The following is a 20,159-nucleotide window of genomic DNA, read 5'->3' as shown; positions in this document are numbered from 1 at the left end:
GTGATGCAGCAATAATCAGATGGTGGAAGCTGCTGAAGCAACAAGACAAAGAACCAGTGCACACGTTTCAAAGTTTATTGTTTTTAAAAGTGTGAAGCTGCTTTCTTTTTCTACAATTCTGCAATTTCATTTAGCAGACGCTTTTGTCCAAAGCGACGTACAACACAAGCAAGAATTCAGACATAAGGAAAAATGTTTTTGTGCAATAATTTCTTCTCTGTTTCTTAACACTGCATTCACAAAATCTTCATTTAGTGATTTAATATGCCGTAAGATGTGTATGGTAAAGAGAATAAAATGATCTTTCTGTGACAAAACTAATCATTTATATATCTGTAATATCTCATCTATTCCACGCTCCCTTTTGTTTTTTGCCCTTAGTACCGGTCACCGACCTATGTGGCCACACCACAGCAATACCCAGTCCCAGGAGGAACCCCGGGCTTCTACCCAGGCACCAGCCCCGCTGAATATGGTACTTATGGTAAGAGGCTCTACCTGGGGCCTCATCTGTGCCACTTATACACAGACACACAGCAAGGCTTTTAATGACACCATGCAAAGTTCACCAGTTACTCAGAATAAAGCATTCTGACTCTGAATTATAGCATCTAAACAACAAAGACATGGATTAACACTTGTTCATGTAAGGAAAACATTTTAACATAGATGAAACACTGTAGTAAGCTAGCAGGACATGGAATGGAAACAGGGAAGGACAGTTTAACCAATATCAGCAGTGATTACAGTTGACAGTCTTTCTGTAATCATTCCGTAGTGTCATGTCTTTGAAGTTTTTTTTTGACATTCTTGTTTGGCAGCCTTTTTGTTTATTCAGCTTGTCTCTGTATATCTGTGTTTACAGAAAAGCAACAGACTTTCGTTTGTCAATCTTAGACTTGTGATTTTGTTACTAAATTCTGCCATCTCCATCTTAAGTTGTTGTTCATCTCTATCTTAAGCCAGCCTCAAAAGGCTTGTCATTGCTTTTGCATCTCCCTGCTGAGGGCCCTTTTGGTTGTCATGAAATCAGAAGTAAAAGACCATGTTCAGAGGCAGGAATGAAACTCATTGTCCCTGGTGAAAATTTGTATCTGATTATACAGCGATCGAGCTGTTCTGCTTTAAAGAAGAGGAAGTAGCAGGATGTTTTTTTTAATTGAAAGTTTTGGTGTAAGTTCCTCAGAACTAAAGGGCAACAGCATCTCTGTAGGCAGTCAGCTGTGCAGTGACATTCAGCAACCATCCAGGAAGAAATCAGCACAGAGCACTTTTTCTCAACCAGTGTAGACCATATGACCATAATGAGATGCAGCAACGAGCCATGCAGTGTTGTCAGTCGTGGGTGTGGCTGCATTCGGCAAAGTTTTAGAAATTGTTGACTGTCATCATCAGTGCAGCTGAAGTGAAATGGGCATATCATAGCACAATTAATATCTGCTTTGAGTATTACATCTTAATATTATATATGGAACACTATGGTGTTTTTATTATAAACTGAAAGAAGGCAGTTGTTATTTTTCATGCAAGTGGCATGATCTTTTCTCTACTTTATGTTTATTCATTCCAGACAAACTACTATCATATGTTGTGGTATTACCTCACATTTCTTGCAGCACTACAGACATACTGTATTTGCTGCTGATCACATGCGTTGCCACTCCCTCTAGAGGTGACTGAGTGTCAGTACAACACAGGAACCGACGATGCACTGAAACAAACTTGCTGACCCCCTGTAGCAGGCATTTGAACTATGTGTTGTCTTTGTTGGACTGTAGCTCATCACCAGTACAATGTAGAGGCCTGAATGCAGACCTGTGAAAACACAATTCTTCCTGTGAGACTGTATGATGTGCACTGTACAAGATTTAAACAATGCCTTTGCACACTCTGCATCTGTGTATACATGTTTTAAAAAAATGCAGCTACACACGACGAATGTGACTTTTTACTCGACCGAGGAACACGGTGGAGTTATGTGATGATTGCCGTACGTGAATCCGTCTGTCTGTGCACAACATTACTCAGAAATGGATTTGGATGAAATTTTCAGGGAGCGTCAGAAACGACACAAGGACCACGTCATTAGATTTTGGCAGTGATGCGGCTTATAGTCTGGATCCACAGATTTGTTAAAAAATTCCCATTGCGAGATAGTTGCATGGCGTCACCATAACTGTGACAAGCGAACGCTACGTCACCTGCCTGCCAATGATCACATGATTGTGATCCTACTATAGATCCACCACTGTGGACTTATCTGGACTTATCCATTGGAAATTATATAAGAAACAATTAAATTGTGGGAGTGTTCCAGAGTCCCATCAATTCCCTTTATTTAGGTCACTTGATTTGGTGTCTGTACATAACATATGCATGCATATCACACACCAGTGTTCAGCGCAAGGTCATTTTGTTTGTGGATACATCTATATTAAATGGCCACATTCTGTGTCACAATGATTTCTGATCATCAGTAGCTAATAAACAAATGCTGCATTTCTAACTAAAATGTCGCATTTCTGACAATGCCATATAGGGGAATGGACAGCCTTGGTGGAGTACTGCACTCTGAGTGCTTTTCTAGTTATCTAATGTTGTGTTTTTACAGTAGGTTCTGTTCACACTACAAACATTAATGTTGTAGATGTTTGTATAAATATTCAGTGGAATAAGTTTAACTCTAAGGTTTATTTAGAGAGACTATACAAAGGAAAGTTATTCAACTCTGAAATACTAAGTTTTTTATATAGAAACTAGGCGCAGAGGATGTCATACTTTCTTTAAGCGTGTAACGGCCTGATTCAGTGCTAATTAAGTGGCTCTCTGTTAGCTGTCCCATTCAGTAATTGTCTTCAACGCCACAGGCTGCTGGTGATAGGACTAAGCTATGTTGCAGTTTAGGCTCCCTATTTTGTATGTGTGCGCAGAAAACAATCCCCCATGGGTTTAGGTGAAGGATATTTATCACATTGGACAATCTGAGAGGAGAGTCACATGGCATTACATGACATCAGATGGCACATGACCTTAAAAAAACTAGTCAAGTGAGAAATGACTAACACACTCTGCTGTCTGATGGGTTTGGCCAGAAAATAGTGCACATATACTGTATATCTAGAAAAGATGAAGCTTTTTTCTTTCAGACCTACTATGCTCATCATAAGGTTCTGGTAACTGCATAGTAACAATCCCAGAATATCATTTCAACACCCCCCTCTAGGGCTCTGAGTGGTGCAGTCTGTGACCACTGAGTCCTTTTCTAGCAGTCAGGTAAAACACGCACACATACACAGTGCTGACGGAGTGTAGCGACTATTTTTAAGTCTCCCACCCGCCAAGAGTGAGTCTTGCTTAACTCATGCCACGTACATACACACAGCCCACCCCCTTTGTTGTGGGCTCTGATGTCCTGACCGGCTCAGATCAGATAACCTGTCCATGGTGAACAGGCAAGGGAGTCTTCAGGCAAATCAGAGCCAGTCTGAATGGGACAACCTAACAGTTCAGCCTGCCTGCCAGTGTACTGTAGAGGGGGGAACGGGAGGGAGGAAGGAATCAGGAAGGTCAGAGGGAGGAGCAAAACTGAGACACGCTGGAAGAGGGAGGGCTGAGCATTAAAAGAAGTCATTCTGAGAGGGCACCTGTAGAGAGGACAGGAACAAGTTAGAGAGGGGGGTTGAAAAGAAGCCCCCTCTCCATTTTCTGTCCACACACAGTTTGGCATTCAGCATGGGGAACCGTGGGTCTCAAGAGCAGCAGGACTCTGATGGTAGGTGTCGTCTAGACAGTGTGCCTCTTTGCAGCCCCCTCCTCCCATTCCCAACTTCTGCGCTTTGTGAGTCATATCTCCAGTCTCTTATTTACTGTACTGGGACACCGTCCAAGAAAAGTTCTCACTCCGTTTTCTGGTTTCGAGAATGCTCCTCTTCTCCCTCTCTCTGTCCTTCTCTCATCGTCTTCCCTCCCTTTCCCTCTCGCACGCGCTTCCCCCAGCCGGTGTGGGTTTTTGACTATATTTAGGCTGTGCTGCTCCTGGTCAACAATGCAGACTCAGTAATGTGAGTTAGACTGAAATGCATGCAGAAGGGGAGAGAGGCAGAGAAGGAGCCAGCTACCGCCGGGGCTGAAAGAGGGGCCTCTCCGAGCTTCACTTTTCCCCTTTTTGCCTCAGTACTTTGAAAGCGGGCTGCAGCTGGTTCTGAACTGTAGCTGCGGCCGGTTACAAGGCCAGGTAATGTCACTGTTGGATGTCTTGTTGACATTATAGACCAGATTGTTTAAAAGAAGCCGTTTCATCTTGTGGTAATTTTTATAATGGAAGGTTGCACGGGTAGCCGCTTCAATGACAAATTTGTAAATGTATTAAATATTTACTGCCTTAAGGGATAAGAGGCAGCAGTGGAGAGAAGAGCAGAGGTAGAGACTGCTGTGTCATGGACTGAAGGCCTACCTAGGAGTTCTTCCAGGTGCCATGTCTGCTGGACCGAACTGGTGCAAACTGGAATATGTTAATAGTTGAAGCTGCGAATATTATTTATTGGCAGAGATTTTTTTTAAAGAGTGGTGGGAATGAATCAGTTGTGGTCTTTATTGAGCCACTTAATACTTGACTTCAGCCACTTCTTAGACTGCATGTAGACATGGGACAGATAGATATAGACTGAACAAAGAGAAGTCAATTAATCAATCAGTCGATCTTTAGATAATGTGCAGCTTTTCTGATAATGACAAAAAGCAAAAATGCCAAACATTTGCTGCTTTCAAGCCCTGAAATGTGATATTCTTTGTCATACATGACACCATATTGCATTTCTGTGCAGTTGGTTGGATAAAGCATGCAGTCTGTATTGGTCACATTGAGACGTGAAAACTACTATTTTATTTATTTTATTTTTACTTTATTGTGTGTGTGCGGGAGTGTAGGGGTGAGTGTGTACATGTGCTAGTTTGTGGTACTTTCTTGGTGGTTGTTTAGCTGGTTATAACAATAAAAGTAACATCAGAGATAATGAGGAGGGCTTAAGCAGAGGCAGTGTTTTAAACAGTAATTTCATAATAAATCACTAAAAAGAAAAGGAAAAAGAAACATGGCAAACAGACAACAAAAGGAAGTAGACACACATTATAGTATGATAATGTTAAATTGAGGGGGAGATGAGGGAGCAAAAGAAAGGAAAAGAAAAAAAACAAGGATCAAGGAAATGTAACAAAATATATTTGAAGGGAAAATTAATTAAATTTAGTCAGAGTAGTAGTAATGGCAATAATAGCTGAAAAGAACTGTAGGAAGGAACTGTCCAAAGAAAATTAAACTTCAAGCAACACATTGATTCCTCGTTAATGATTGTTTTGTATGCCTATTTAGGTGTGATGCCTTAAAAAAGTAAAGCTTACTGCCGGCTCACTTGGTGGTAGTATGTATTTGTCGATTTTGTGATGCATTAAAAAAAACAAACTGAGGGATAATATGTCACAAGATTTTTTTTTCCCCCTCTTTCTTCCCCTCTCCTTCCCCCTTATTCTTCTTTATAAATATATATGTATTTTATTTTATTTTATTTTTTTATTATCCTTTTTTTCCCTTTTTATTTCCCCCTCCCCCTTCACTCCTCCCCGATCCTCTCTCCTCTCATCCCCCCATCCCTTTTTAAACTATATACAATAGCAAACAAAAAATAGTACAAGTAAATCAATACAGAAAACAATAACGATAATAATAATAATAATAATAATAAATAGTAAACCAAGGCAGCAAAAACAAAAATAAAATAAAAATTAAAAAAAAAACTGCTATTTTATTGACAAAACAATTAATCTATTAATTGAAAACCTATTCCAGCAGATAAGTTAACAGCTGTTTGTTAAAACTTTGCTCAAGAGAACTGATGTGACCATGTAACTTGTATTTAGCTTCAGAGATAAGTAGTAAGTCGTGCCAAGAAAGCAGCTGTGCAGTTGTACATGTCTGATGCAAGGCCGAGTTTTGCCAGTGTACTCAGACTATAGAACTGGTCTTAATGAAAAATATTTCATATTGTTTTGTATTCTGGCATTGTTTGTGCAAAACATTTCTGCTAGGGACTGAATGATGTGCAGTTTTCAGAGCCAGTGTTGATGAGTCGGAATAAAGTACACAGATAGCCAGTGGACATTTGCATTAAAAATTCTAATTTTTGGTGTCAAACTTCAAGACAAATGTTCATTGAAAAGCCATTTTTATTTATGTTTTACATATATTTAATTTATAGAGGACTTTTAGGCATTCATCACTTTGATTGTTGAGGTTTTGGCATGCATTCAACCGATCAGACAGTGTTGTAGGTGCGTCACACCTTGAACACAGAAGGTGACTACACACAGAAACAGGTGGTTGCAATATAGATCAAGTTGTGCATTTTTAAGTTAAATAAGTCTAGAATCGCTTAAAGAAATATTGATGTTAATTATCAGTAAAATGCTGATTATTGGTTCCAGTAATCAGCCAGGCAGATGATGGATTGACTGGACTATTATGACAATATTTAGCAATGTCACTGATGATTTGGTCAGACGGTCCTTATAGGGTTTGAACCATCGGTGTTTGTCCTTTTATGTCCTGAATGTCTTTTAGTACACTTATTTAGTCACTTTTTTCCCCCTCATTAACACAATTTCATTCACTGGGCCAAGAATTACAATAAAATCATAAAATGCTGCAGCGATGTTCCTTTTAAGATGCTTACAGTAATAATGGCAGGGCTTTATTTTTAACTCTAACTGAATAGTGTTTTCGTAGATTGGAAGTGCTTTTGAGACTTGAAGTGCAACAAATCCTCATTTGGCGGTAAAAGGCCTTTAGTCCTTAACCCTTTACGCTTCAGTGCGTCGTAGGTGTACCGCCGGCGGTACACCTACTAATTTGCATAGGAATTTCAAGAATGTCCGACGGCTGCAAACACGATTATACAAACACTATACGCCGATGGAAAGCTTAGATTCTCATGAATCCGCCGGTATAAACCACTTTCAGATGCGATTACTACAGCGGGTGAGAAAAACACATTTGTCTGACAAAAACGAATATTCATCCATCCGTTCTCTATACACAGCTTCAACGCACACAGCGCGACTCACATTTCCGGGTTCATTACTACACACAAAAAAAAGATTCCACAAAAAACGGCCATAATCCAACCTTTTACATCCAGATGAACAAGCCAGTAAACTATTTTATCCAAAACATGTCCTGAAGTCGGTATAAAATCCCCGAATCGGTCATTTTCAAGGAAATGCACCTCGTGATGCCCGTCCAATATTCCCTGTATTTTTCGTAATTTTTTTTATTTAAAAATAGAATATTAGCGATTTTTTTGTACTGAAAACGGCTGGAATTGACTGAAGCTTAAAGGGTTAAAAGAGTACATTTATGCCCCACCCACAGTATCACACTGGATCAAAGATGTATTATTTCATCTCAAGTTGGAAAAAATAAGATTTGTGATGAGGGGCTCTGAGAAAAAGTTCTATCAGTTGTGGAGGCCTTTTTTGACTTTTTTCAGCCAACCATCAACAACGGTACAAGAATGACTAGGCTCAGTAGTGTGGTTGATTTGTGTATTGATGGTCTGAATGCTTTGTTTTTAAAATGTGTTTTCTGTTAGTGGCAGTAGGGATTGGTCAGTTTGTTTTGTGGGGGGGTTGTTTGTTCTTTCTCTGTTGTTAAAATTTCAATAAAAATATCAAACACCAAAAGAGTACATTTATCTCACTGAGATGACATTATAGTTTTCAGTGAATATAAAACTGCAGCTGTTGTACTGTAACTCATTAAAGAACTCAGGCCTTCACATTTTACATGCAGCTTTTCTAAGTGCTTTAAGGTGGCCTAACAGGACTTTAAGAACATTAGTGGTGTAGACAGTAAGGTCATTGTGGAACCAGAGGCTTGGGAGTTTTTGCCTGAATATGTCTGTACATCCTGTGGCCATCAGGCTGATATGTTTGTGCCAAGTTGCAGCTCCAGGATTAAGCCAGTATGTGTTGGTTTACATTCTTCTTTCTGTCTGATCCACAGCAGGGGCCTACTACCCCGCACAGCCTCAGTTCACCCCCTCGGTGCCGGCAGCGCCGGTCATTATGAACCCTGCCCCTCAACAACAGCAACCACCACCTCAGCCTCCCCAACACATCCCCACCAAACGGGAACGCAAACAGGTACAGTCAGCATTCCTTTACACAAAACATGATTCGCTAAACCGGCTCATTGTAGCTTTGAGAGTGCCTCTCTGGTTCACGATATCTATATTACCAGCTTGTTACTTATAGTTCCCCTACAATTCCACTTCATTTCTAATCTGTAATTATTTTATTCGCTGAATAAGGAGCTTATAAACCGAGAATATATTTTTTATATTATTCAACTTGATTGAGCAGGGGCATAAAGGAACAGTTTGTCTGAAATGGAAAATTTTGTTGCTAAATACTTGAACTTTTGTGATGTCTTTGTGGTATTTCTATCTGAATGCATCATATCTGTGTTTATTACGCATGCAGAAATTTCAGGCCCAAACAGCTCCTATTAGCTGAGCTTTGTGTTACTCACATTGTTTAGACTTCTCTAGGTAATATTGCAGACTGTTCCTAATAATTGTACTGGCTCTTGCATAGTGGAAAAAGGTTTGACCCCTGCATCGTATTTTGTCGTAATGCAGCAGGCGGCTGTCACTGACAACAAGCAGAAGACTTAATGCAAACCACAGTCACATCACAGTCACTCATCTGTGGGACGTTAGTGAAGAGTAAGTGAGAGTATATGAATGTAGATCGCATCATCACTGTGACGACATGGAAGAAACATTTGGACTTGCAAGTGCACAAGTCAGTGGTTTGTTCTTTATATTCTATGCTCTACAAGCCTATTTGAGTACATTTGTTAGCGTTTTAAAAAACAAAAAGTTTTCTAACTTATACACATCTGAGTAGTTTAGGTTGGCACCGTGCTTTACTAAATAACTGTTTACTTTAGAGAATCAAAATTTTATAGTTTCACATTTCCCTTTGAAATTGAATTAGATGGTGTGTTGAAAGCAGATCTGAGATGAGTGTAAGAGCTTTTCATTGCCCTGTGATTTTTACACTAAGAAGTCCTTGGGGAAAGAATGTGCTTTATCACTAAAGGGGAACTCCACCTGTATTACACATGGACAGGTACTTTCACATATCTTATAGAGTACATCTGTTAGGGTGGAAAAAATGGTATACAGCGTTTTGTGCCTCTGCAGGGAAAGTTGGGATCACTTGTATTTGAGGACCACAAGTTGTGAAACGAGGAAGATCAAGCTAGGAAGAAGTGAGCTTCCTTTATCTGTGTTTAGGCTAAAGGCTACCTCAGCTGCTACTAGCACATCCGTCTCTGACCAAACTTTCGGTTGGTAATGTAGATGCAAGCTTGTTTTACTGTCCATTGTAACTACAGCAGTCTTAAAGTAGTGCAATGTTAAATCTGCTGAGTAATGTTTAATCTTTAACCCTTTGTACCCCAAGCACTTTCTGGGTGGGTTTTTTTTTCTAGTTTTCTAAATCTAGTTTATGTTTTCATAGCCTCTACATTGCCAGGCCTTTTTCAGACTACTCCGATTATGCAGCCAGCACATACAGTGAAATACACTACCATTCAAAAGTTTGGGTCATTTAGAAATGTCCTCATTTTTGAAAGAAAAGCAGTTTTGTTCAATGAAGATAACATTAAATGAATCAGAAATCCAGTCTAGACATTGTTAATGTGGTAAATGACTATTCTATCTGGAAATGGCTGATTTTTAATGGAATATCTCCAGAGGGGTACAGAGGAACATTTCCAGCAACCATCACTCCTGTGTTCTAATGCTACATTGTGTTAGCTAATGGTGTTGAAAGGCTCATTGATGATTAGAAAAATACCCATGTGTAATTATGTTAGCACATGAATAAAAGTGTGAGTTTTCATGGAAAACATGAAATTGTCTGGATGACCCCAAACTTTTGAACGGTAGTGTATATTTTGTAAACTACCCTGAGAAGAGTAGGAGTGAGTGCAAAAGTTTTTGTGTGTGTGTGTGTTTGTATAGAATCTGGTGCAAGCTGTTTATTTTGGCAAAATTTTGAATGAGTCGTATAGAATAAAGAGATTTTGATGAAATGCCACAATATTAAACCTCTATTTGGTTCAGGGATGTTGGAAATTTGATAATTCTTTCTGTTTTTCAGTTTCTTGCTCTGTTAAACTGTGTGGTTTTGACATTTTCTTTAAAGATAACGCGTCTTCAAAAAAAACCTGATTTAGGGTTCAGAGGGTTAAATGATTCTAAACGGAGCTGCAGGTAAAATGCTGCTTTCAAAATGTAGGTTTAAAAACTGAAAAAGAAAGTTTTAGAAATGTATGCCACAAAGATTTAATGCTGCAGGTTTTAGATCTCATTACAGATCACATCTGTCCAGTTACCAAATGGTATAAACTGATCATTTTCTAAATCTTAACTGAGCATTAGAGTCAGTGTAGGCTGAAAATAAGAGGAGGAATGTGGGACGTGATTGTTCAACATTGACCTTTTTCAGTGAAAAAAAGTACAGCTCCCTTGCAGTGATATTAACAAACACTAAATTTTTACTCCAGGGGCAATCTAATGATCTGACGGTGCTGAAGTAATATAACTCCGCTTGGTGTGTTGTAATCTCTCAGAAGATCATTTATGAGTCTGGACGCTGAGTTCAGCTTACAGATTGAAACATAGTGGTGAACTTGACCTTATATTGCTCTGCCTTAATCTGCTGTACGACGTATTCCCTGGTTCTACAGTATGTCTAGTGTTTCCTCCGCTCTCTAAGATGGCCCTCGCCTGGTATGTGGTAGCTCTCCGCGAACTGAAGCCCCAGTTTGTGCCTCTCATGTAATCATCCTTTTAATATTTGAGACTGTGGTAACAGTGGTTATGATTGAGTTTAAAGTATATGCAACTGATTCTCCCAGTCCATCCCATGTGCCACGACCCATACTGTACCGTCTCTGTCTCGCACGCATTATTGCAACTCAAGATAACAGATCAGGAGTCATGGGAGAAATTGAACCACAAAACTGCTTTAGTGAGTGGTGGCTGTACTTTGGACCTATGTAAAGGCTTCCTTGTGTGCTGAAGTACATGCTACAGACTTTGCATTCTTGGCGGTTGGGAGTGATGCACTTTGAGAGAGAGCAGGTAGAGTTTTGATGTCTTGTAAGGAAGACTTCAACAGAAATAAGGCTGTTCTGTGGGCCATCTGTGATCTTCCATTTACAGGCATTGCACATGTAACCCCACAGTTCTATTTTGCTGCCAAAAAGTACACAGACTTTATATAGGCCACGGTTACATGAAGTTTGTTAATTCGGAATTAACTCATTCGGAATTAAAGTTTTGTGCTTCGCGTCTACGTGGAAATATTAATTCCGAATTAAGGTTTACATGGAACGCACGTTTATTTCCCTTCCTTAATTCTGCTTTAACGCGTTGGAAAGGATTCTGATTGGACAGGGAGTGGACATGATGTATCCCTGTTTACCAGAAGAAAACAGACTCCATTTGCCACGGTATTTCTTTTCCCCAACAACATGGAGGAACAACTAATAAGCACGCTTTTCGCTTTGCTTTTTATTGTATTGTATTGTATTGTATTGAAACATCAACACGACAATGGCGTACTACTTCTGTAGCGCCACTTGATGTGCTTGCGCCAGTAAGGTCACAGAACGTATACGTCGCTACGTCATCGCTACGTGAGGAGCCAAGTATGCACAGAATGACCGGAATTAACTGTATAGATGAATAGAACGTACACAGGAATTAGTTTATTCGGAATTTACATCGGAATAAACCAGATAGCTTATTCGGAATTAAGTTTATTCGGAATTAGCTTTTTAATTCGGAATTAACCCGTTGCGCTTCAGTGTCCCGCCCGCGGTACACTTTGAGATCTGCATAAGCAATTTGCTAAATGTCTGAAACTGCAAACGCGATTATACAAACACTATACACCGATGGAAAGCTTAGATTCTCATGAATCCGCCGGTATAAACCACTTTCAGATGTGATTACCACAGCGGGTAATATAAACACATTTGTCCGACAAACAACGAATATCCATCCATCTGTTCTCTATACACGGCTTCAACGTACACAGCGCGACTCACATTTCCGGGTTCATTATTACACACAGATGAAAATATTCCACAAAAAACGGCCATAATCCAACCTTGGACATCCAGACGAAACAAGCCAATAAAATATTCTTTGCCAAGACATGTCTTGAAGTCGGCATATAATCCACGAATCGGTCGTTTTCAAGGAAATGCACCTCGTGATGCGCGTCCAATATTCCCTGTATTTCTCGTCATATTTTTATTTACAAATAAAATATTAGCGATGTTTTTGTACTGAAAATGGCTGGAATTGACTGCAGCTTATAGGGTTAAGTGTTTACAGGGAGATTTTAAAGCGGAATTAACTTTAATTCCTAATTAAAGAGGAATTAAAGGGCTCATGTAAATGTGGCAATAGTTGCATGTTACAGTATTGAGCATTTTCTAGTCTACAGCCGTCATGTCTGACTGCTCAATCCATTCAGTTTTTGCACTTTTTGTCCTTTTTGTTCCTACTTTCCTTCTCTCTTGCTGTCCCTCCGTGTGTCAAAGAGAAAATGCGGAGGGGAGGGGGTTGAAGGACATGTCAGCACATCGCTCAGCTCCACGTGGCCACCGATCTCCTCCCCTTTCTGAGCCGGAAGGGCTAACCAGTCAGCCTTCCTCTGCTGCTGTGGCATCCCCCCTCCTCCTCCAGGGCTGGTTTCCTCTGCTGCTCTCTGAAAGCCTGAAAAAAATCTGAGGAGTGACTTGAGCCTGGTGGATGACAGAACAGAGAGAGAGAGAGAGAATGAGGAAAGGGGGAGTTTTTCTGCTAGCTGCAGCTCATTTGATAATGATAGCTTTTTTTTTCCTGGAAACCCTCCCATTCCCCTTACCATGCCCCTCCTTCACTCTCCGGCCCCTTTAACTGTCTGTTAGTCTCTGTGGGCGGGGGTGCACATTCCAATACCATAGCTTTACAAGGCCAGTCGCTTTATCCTTTTTTTTTCGGCCCTGTTCTGTTCAGCGTGTGGTGAAGGGAGAGAGTGAGTCAAGCTGCTAGCTAGCCCTGTGACAGTCAGGCCCAGTCCTGCTCTGTTCTGCTTTGTCGGCGTGTAGCTCTCCTTCGCAGTCTGGATGTGTATTGTGAGAGTTGAGCTGAGGTGAAAGTACTCTCTCTATCCACCCGTCGTCCTGCTCAGGGGGGTTTAAAGTCCAGCCCAGGGCCCGCTGGAGCGACTACTTCAGCCCTAGAATGAGAGAGGCCTACCAGGGTTTGTAGAGCTTTGGGAGAGGAGTTGCAGACAGACTGAACCAGGTAAAGGTCAGTAGCGCTGAGCAAATATTGCTGCACTTTAAGTCAAAAGTAGGCCAGAGAGCAAAAATGTTGTAGCAGTTCGTTGGTTGCTTTTACAGTTTCATTTTGTCGAGTGACTGTCTGTGTCACTTTAGTTCGTAGCATTGTGGCTCATAGCACTTTCATGACAGCTCTGACTTCATACAGTAAATACTTCTAGTGTGATTAGGAGGAAGAAAAAAACGCCAAATAGAAAACACGTGTTTGCAATGTATGGGCACTCCTTGTGAGTGAGTGATTAGATTTCCGCTCACTTTTCCCCCCTGCCTGTGTTGTGAGTGTACACAGGAAAGTCCTCTGCAGTCAGACCTGATTGTGCTTTGCCTTCATGCAAGTCAGGCATTTTCACAACAGCTCATACTAGCAGAAGAATTAGTTTGGCAATTTGGCTTCAAGTTGGCTAATTGATTCACACTCCCTCAGACAGCTTTTGTGGTGACTCAGAGGCTGAAACACATTCAGCTGTGCAGCAGAGGAATTTGCATGGCGGTTACTGTTTGGTTATTGTGTGTCTCGGTGCTCAGGCTGTGAGAAATGTAGCTTTCATTGAATGCGAGGCATCTAGCGAGTCACAGCAAAAAGGGAGGACACAAAAAGGGTGGACGGCTGTAGGCGTCGCTCCACGGGAAGGCAGCTCTTTTTAAACATGTCACTCTGCTCACTCTGACATTTTTCTCTTTTCTCTTCTTCGTTTGAAGTAGGTTTTCTGTCTCAAGTGCTGCTGATATGTTATTTGCCTGTACTTCTTTTTGTTTTCTGTTTACTTACACCAGCAGCTCCTCTGCTTCCTTTTCTCCATAGATAAGAATAAGAGACCCAAACCAAGGAGGTCGAGACATTACAGAGGAGATTATGTCAGGGGGCCGTAGTGGCTCTACTCCAACACCACCACAGGTGAGCTACACTACAGTGTTTAGAAGTAAAGCATTTATCACAGCAGATATATAAGCAGCACACTGTTACATTTTGCATGTTTTATTTTTAAAAACAAATTTAATTCTATGAAACGAAAGACAGTCTTTTTTCTTTTTGCTTGGAATAACTGGTTCTCTGTTGTAATACTGTCATGAATATCCTCTTTTTTTGGTTTATCCATCTCAGCACTCTTTGAAATCTGTTTTTAAAAGATGCTGTATGAATAAAAGTTGTTTTTATTATTGTGAAGAGTGAATAAATCAGTAGAAATGGCAACAAGAACTTACTAACGCTCATGTTATATCGTCTATGTTCAGTCTTTGATTTTTACCTGACAGCTGCAGCTCTTTTCTGGCATCTATCTAAACATAAAACATGCAGTCTGTATGTTTCTCTCAGTTTCTACTATGTAAACGTTAGGCTAGTCTGTTACAACACTTACATCTACAACAAGGAGTTATTTGCCCTCACTGTCCTTATGTTACTACTTAGAAGGACTGCTGCAGATTGCCAGTCCTCGTGTTACGCTGCAGCCTGTCAACATCAAACTGGCTTGTTCTTGGCTCTAAGAGTACTTGAATGTGGTGCCTATAGCCAGCTAAGGACTAACATGAAACCAGCTTTTTCCCATGTCAAATGGAAACATTTGTGTTGTGCTCTCCACTAAGGTCATTTTTGTGTGTATTTCTCCCCACAGACAGCCATATCGGGATCAGAAAGTACAGCAGTGGCCCAGGCCAACGGTGAGAGCGTCACAGCTGCTGCCACACCAGCACTGGTTAGACCAGGTGAGTGCAAAATGCAGTGAGCCTTTAACACAATCACACATAGATTGCAATACAACTATATCTGATATTAATCTCAATTATCTTTATACTTAAGCCGCTAATACTTGATAGACTTTATGGAGATTTCTTGGAGATCCTGTTTCCTGAGCAGCCTTCTGCATTTTTACAACTATTAGCTTTTATTTTGCCTTCAGCGAATCCTAAGTTCAACTTGAATAGCAGAGTTCTTGAAGTGTTTTATCTTACTGATTGAAAATCAGATGTTTCCAGCTGATGGTTTCCTCTGAAGATCAGTTTACAGTTAAGAGTAACGTTAACTGGGAAAATACCTTTTAGCTAAGAGAGAATTAAGTTACCCTTTTTGCAATGCATGAGTTCATGTTTCATAAATTTGCTTACTTACTGCAGCAGTTGGGGACCAAACCTAATTACTAAAAAAAAGAGAAAATGTATATATAAGAGCATTAAAAATCACAGCCTTCGGGGACACAGAAGATCCTTTACATGTTAAACTACAGTGTCTGGAAGGTGATGGACTACTAGCCAAGACTGTTAATGGAACTCAAAACAAGTCCTGATGGATGAGTGTGACTTCTTTTGAGCAGTTATTCAGGCATGTAGTATAAAAATCATGTCAGACACAAAGGCTCCTTCCTCTTTTGATGTCATTGTGAAAATCATGAGGAATTTAAAGATCGATGTGGCATTTATTGTTTTTTTATTTGTTCTTTTTCTCCCCACATCAGAGCTACACTTTCTCAAAACTCTGTAGTGCAGTTTACTGTGTTTTTAAGTGAAGCCATAAATCTTTCAGAATTACTGACCCAATTCAACGCAACTACTTTGACTGTTCGACATGGTGTTCAAAGCTGATTTAGAGGGGATGGTGTGGATTAGATATGTGGCTGTGCAGCGCAGATGTAGAAGGAGGTTTGGTCATGCTCGATGAGAACTGGTTTGTACAACAAGTTGTTCAACTACAGCAGAAGCCAAAAGAGTTCGTAGCCCGTTATAAAGACGACACTTAAAAATGAAATGAACAGCTGTCAAAAATGAGGAAAGCTGATAGTTGTTTAAATATGGGGGTAACGATATTATTTTCAGTCAGTTTCTCCTAGAAAGGTACTCATACTGCTTCTCTTAGTTGTTCACATGAAAAGTGACAGAAATATCACACCGAGGGCATACTTTCTAATTTTATGGGAGTAAACATCGCATGGTAGGTTTTCAGAGAACTTCATTTTTGGATGCAGTGTTGACTGTTAAAACAAAAAGGTCATCAGCTGACCTGTGTAACATTTTCCCTGCAGTCTTAGTAAAAACAATGTTTTCCTTTTGACCCTCCAGATGACAGAGGGAAACCTACACCTCCTCCTCTGTCAAAGACCCCTGAACTTGCTAAGGGTGAACCCATCCCCACAGAGGCTACGTCCTCTGACACGAACACTAAAGCCCCTGCAGCCCCTCCACTGTCAGAACCAGAGAACACCTCTCTCAACACTATTTCCACACTTGCACCAGGCGCTCCTGTTGCAGACGTGATGGATGCTCCCCCACCTCCCAGGGAACCCACACCACCCCTCCAATCAGCACCTGAGGTACCTGCGTACCCTGCACCTCTTCCTGACCCTGTCCCCAGCTCTGCTGCACAGAACAAAATGGACAAGAAAGCCACAGAGGCAAAAGAAGAGGTGGTGAAAGAGGTGGAGACTAAAGCAGAGGAGGCACCTGCCTCTTTGGACACATCCCCTGCTCCTCCCTCCACTACTAATGGTGTGGCAGAGGTGGAGCCTGAAAAACTGTCTGTTACGTTACCACCCACTCACCTGGAGGCTCCTTTAGAGTCCCCCATTGCACAGCCTGAGGAACTCTGCCTACCGAATGGCCTGCCACTCCCAGCTCCTCAAGACCCTGAGGCTCCTGCCGTCAGTACAGCTGAGCGTGACGACAGCCCCATAGCTGAGCCAGATATCAGCCAGCAGCCTGTAATGCAGACCTGTACGCCTGTCCTTCAGGCAGCACCTGCACCGGTTGTTCAAACCACACCTTCAGCTGTTGACCAGTCAGCACCTGCACCAGCTGTCCAGGAAGCTCCTGCTGAACCAGTCGTCCAAGCAGCACCTGCCCAGCCCGAGGTACAAGAAACAGCTCCTACAGTCGACCTGCCTATTAAGGAAGACGCTCCTGTATCGGAATCTAATGCGAAGGAAGAGACAGCATCTCCTGCAGAGATGGTTTCCATAGCTGACAGCACCCTGGAAACAGTGCCCACTCCTCCACCTCCCACAGTGGAGGAGAGAGAGGACACCCCTCCTCCTCCTCAGACCGTTGCCCCTGCCCTCGTAGAAACTACTATGCAAGGTTAGCTCTTTATCCATACTCGTGTGTTTATTTTGTGCTGTCTACAAATTGCCACAAATCCTTTATCAAGCATGACGGTCTACATCATCCACATAAAATATTCTCCTGCACCAAGACTCTCTTGTCAGAAATGTTTGAGCTGGTCTGAGTCTGCTCGTCTCCTGTCTTGTAGCTGCTGTGTCTGTGCCAAAAAAGAAGAGGAAGATGAAGGATCTGAACAAAAAGGAGGCGGTGGGAGACCTCCTGGATGCCTTTAAGGAGGTGTGTGTGCATAAGAGCATTTGTTCATTTATTTGCATACTTTTCTTACCTGTTTAACTCGTCTACAGTTGCTCCATACCTTTCATGCAATAATTTAAGCCAAGAATAAACACCTAAATAGCACAGTCCAGGAAGACGAGAGAAACCGTTGTCAATTCCAAGCATTTTTCTGTATCAGATATACATTTTAATGGTTTTAAGATTCTAAACTGTTCCGTCTTTTATCAAGGAGCAGGTAGTGGTCCCACCAGAGCCTGAACCAGCCCCAGCACCAGAGCCCCAGGCTCCTTCTGCTTCTCCTCCTGCCCCAGAGGAGGCGGACCTGACTTGGGAGGATAAAGAGGACAAACTGGACGCTGAGAACATTCAGCCGGACCCTCCGAAGCCGACTGACAAGAAGTACCAGTACAAAGAGGGTGGGTCTCTGAACCTTGATACCTTTCAGTGCTCTTTGCTGACAGTTCAGTTTGAACAGTGACCTTATCTTGCTGAGATTCCCAGGTTAGCTGTGTGTCAGTTGACTAAGTTTGTGATTGCTTCATTGAAACTGAGGGAGTGGCATTTTACCCGACTGTGCTTATGCTGATATGGGTGTTGAGTGGAAAACGATAGTAATACGATGGCAATGCAGATTATTTGATCAATAAGCTATGAGCAGCTCACTGAAACCATCAAGCTGAGTCATGGGTCTTAACACTTTGACTTGTGATGTGTTTTTTCTTCTGCAGCTCATTAATGCATGCTGCCTGCAGATTCAGGTCATGGGAAACTGGAGAATCTCCCGTGCCAGTTTTAAATATTTCAAAGATGTTCTTTGTGTTAAAGAAAAATAATAATTTATGAATTAATAGATTTGGTTGTTAGTGTTTGTCCTTGTGGAGATGATGATGTACTGCAGTATCTACAGTCTACGGTTACTCTCTCTCTCTGTGCAGCACCACTTTGTTGAATAGGTGGCATTGCATTTCTAACATGTTTCTATTTCCTTCTCGGTAAAAAAAAAAAAAGTTGCATAACCTTTTTAGTTAAACAACATTTTATATTTTACGCTTCTGTTTCAGAACAATGGAAGCCAATAAACCCAGAAGAGAAGAAGAAATATGACCGAGAGTTTCTTCTGGGATTCCAGTTCATCTCAGCCAGCATGAACAAGCCTGAGGGTCTACCAGCCATCAGTGATGTTGTCCTAGACAAGGTACAAATATTTACTCCTGTTCCTCTGAATAATTTCTCTTAAGCACATAATCCAAGCTTATTTTTCTTGTTTGTAAATTAAAGAACGTTCTATAAGTCACTGAAGTTTTTTTGCTTGTTTTTCATCGCTGGAGAAGCATTAATGGAATGTCAATAAATTTGTTGTATCGAGAAACATTAAAAGCCAGAATAAGATCCCAGCATTACATTTTAGTGAATACTGTAATTAAGTTCTATTCCTGGTTGTTCTCTGTGTTCAGGCTAATAAGACTCCTCTGCGTCAGCTTGACCCCAGTCGCCTACCAGGCATGAACTGCGGTCCAGACTTCACACCTTCCTTTGCCAACCTTGGCAGGCCTGGCATGGGAGGAGGAAGCAGAGGACCTGTAAGTTAACATTTTCTTGAGGTCATCTGCGTTCTGCTCATGAAGATAACAGTCCTTGAGTAAAATTATGTCCCTTATACCTCTCCCACATCTTTCATCCCAGCCTCCTGGTATGGGCATCGGAGTTGGTGGTCCACGTCGCTCTCAGCAGATCCAGAGGAAAGAGCCAAGGAAGATCATCACCAGCATGTCACTCAATGATGACGTGCAGCTGAACAAGGCAGAGAAGGCTTGGAAGCCTTCACTGAAGAAATCTACTCGCAGCCGCGGGGGAGAGGAGTCTGAGGAGAACGATTCAGAGCATGCTAAGACCCAGGACCTGTTTAAACGGGTTCGCAGCATCCTCAACAAGCTGACCCCTCAGAAGTTTCAACAGCTAATGAAACAGGTGACGGAACTGACTATTGACACTGAAGAGAGGTTGAAAGGAGTCATAGACCTCACCTTCGAAAAGGCCATCTCCGAGCCAGACTTTTCGGTGGCCTATGCCAACATGTGCCGCTGCCTTATGGGGGTAAGTGGTGCCACACTCAGGGTGGAAATATGTGTTAATAAGCTGAACATTTACAGTCGGACTGTTAGAATTTAGATATTACCTTATGGTATATCTGAATATGGTGGGTTACATGATAAACTTGGCTTTATGATGGTGTCTTTTTAGGCCAAAATACAATTTGGAGAACAATTTGGAGGTGGAATTAACTTTTTCAAATGTGATTTTCCTGGAAAAATCCCTACCTTTGTCTCTAATCTTATTGAGCAGCTGAGAACAATTTGGAGGT

The 20,159-nt window shown here is 41.4% G+C and overlaps 1 protein-coding gene across 9 annotated transcripts in view; it reads left to right on the top strand.

Moving 5' to 3' along the window:
- The window catches only part of LOC110971897 (eukaryotic translation initiation factor 4 gamma 1), a 47,129-nt gene that overhangs the window by 13,112 nt on the left and 13,858 nt on the right, over positions 1-20,159 (top strand). For 4 of the 9 annotated variants that reach the window (XM_022222336.2, XM_022222330.2, XM_022222309.2 and 1 more), the window contains 10 exons: positions 382-484; positions 8,057-8,196; positions 14,274-14,366; positions 15,085-15,175; positions 16,523-17,536; positions 17,709-17,797; positions 18,027-18,213; positions 18,859-18,992; positions 19,252-19,377; positions 19,481-19,891. In XM_022222336.2, the coding sequence (XP_022078028.2) occupies positions 382-484; positions 8,057-8,196; positions 14,274-14,366; positions 15,085-15,175; positions 16,523-17,536; positions 17,709-17,797; positions 18,027-18,213; positions 18,859-18,992; positions 19,252-19,377; positions 19,481-19,891 (2,388 nt within the window). Of the gene's footprint in view, positions 1-381; positions 485-3,717; positions 3,773-8,056; positions 8,197-13,140; positions 13,440-14,273; positions 14,367-15,084; positions 15,176-16,522; positions 17,537-17,708; positions 17,798-18,026; positions 18,214-18,858; positions 18,993-19,251; positions 19,378-19,480; positions 19,892-20,159 lie in introns of those variants that run through there. The other 5 variants (XM_022222322.2, XM_022222314.2, XM_022222342.2 and 2 more) reach the window with 5 other exon arrangements.

This window comes from Acanthochromis polyacanthus, chromosome 13, assembly GCF_021347895.1.
Source record: "Acanthochromis polyacanthus isolate Apoly-LR-REF ecotype Palm Island chromosome 13, KAUST_Apoly_ChrSc, whole genome shotgun sequence".
Taxonomy (NCBI): Eukaryota; Metazoa; Chordata; class Actinopteri; family Pomacentridae; genus Acanthochromis; species Acanthochromis polyacanthus.
The sequence above is the reverse complement of the archived record's forward strand: the minus strand, read 5'-3'. Positions and strand labels throughout refer to the sequence as shown.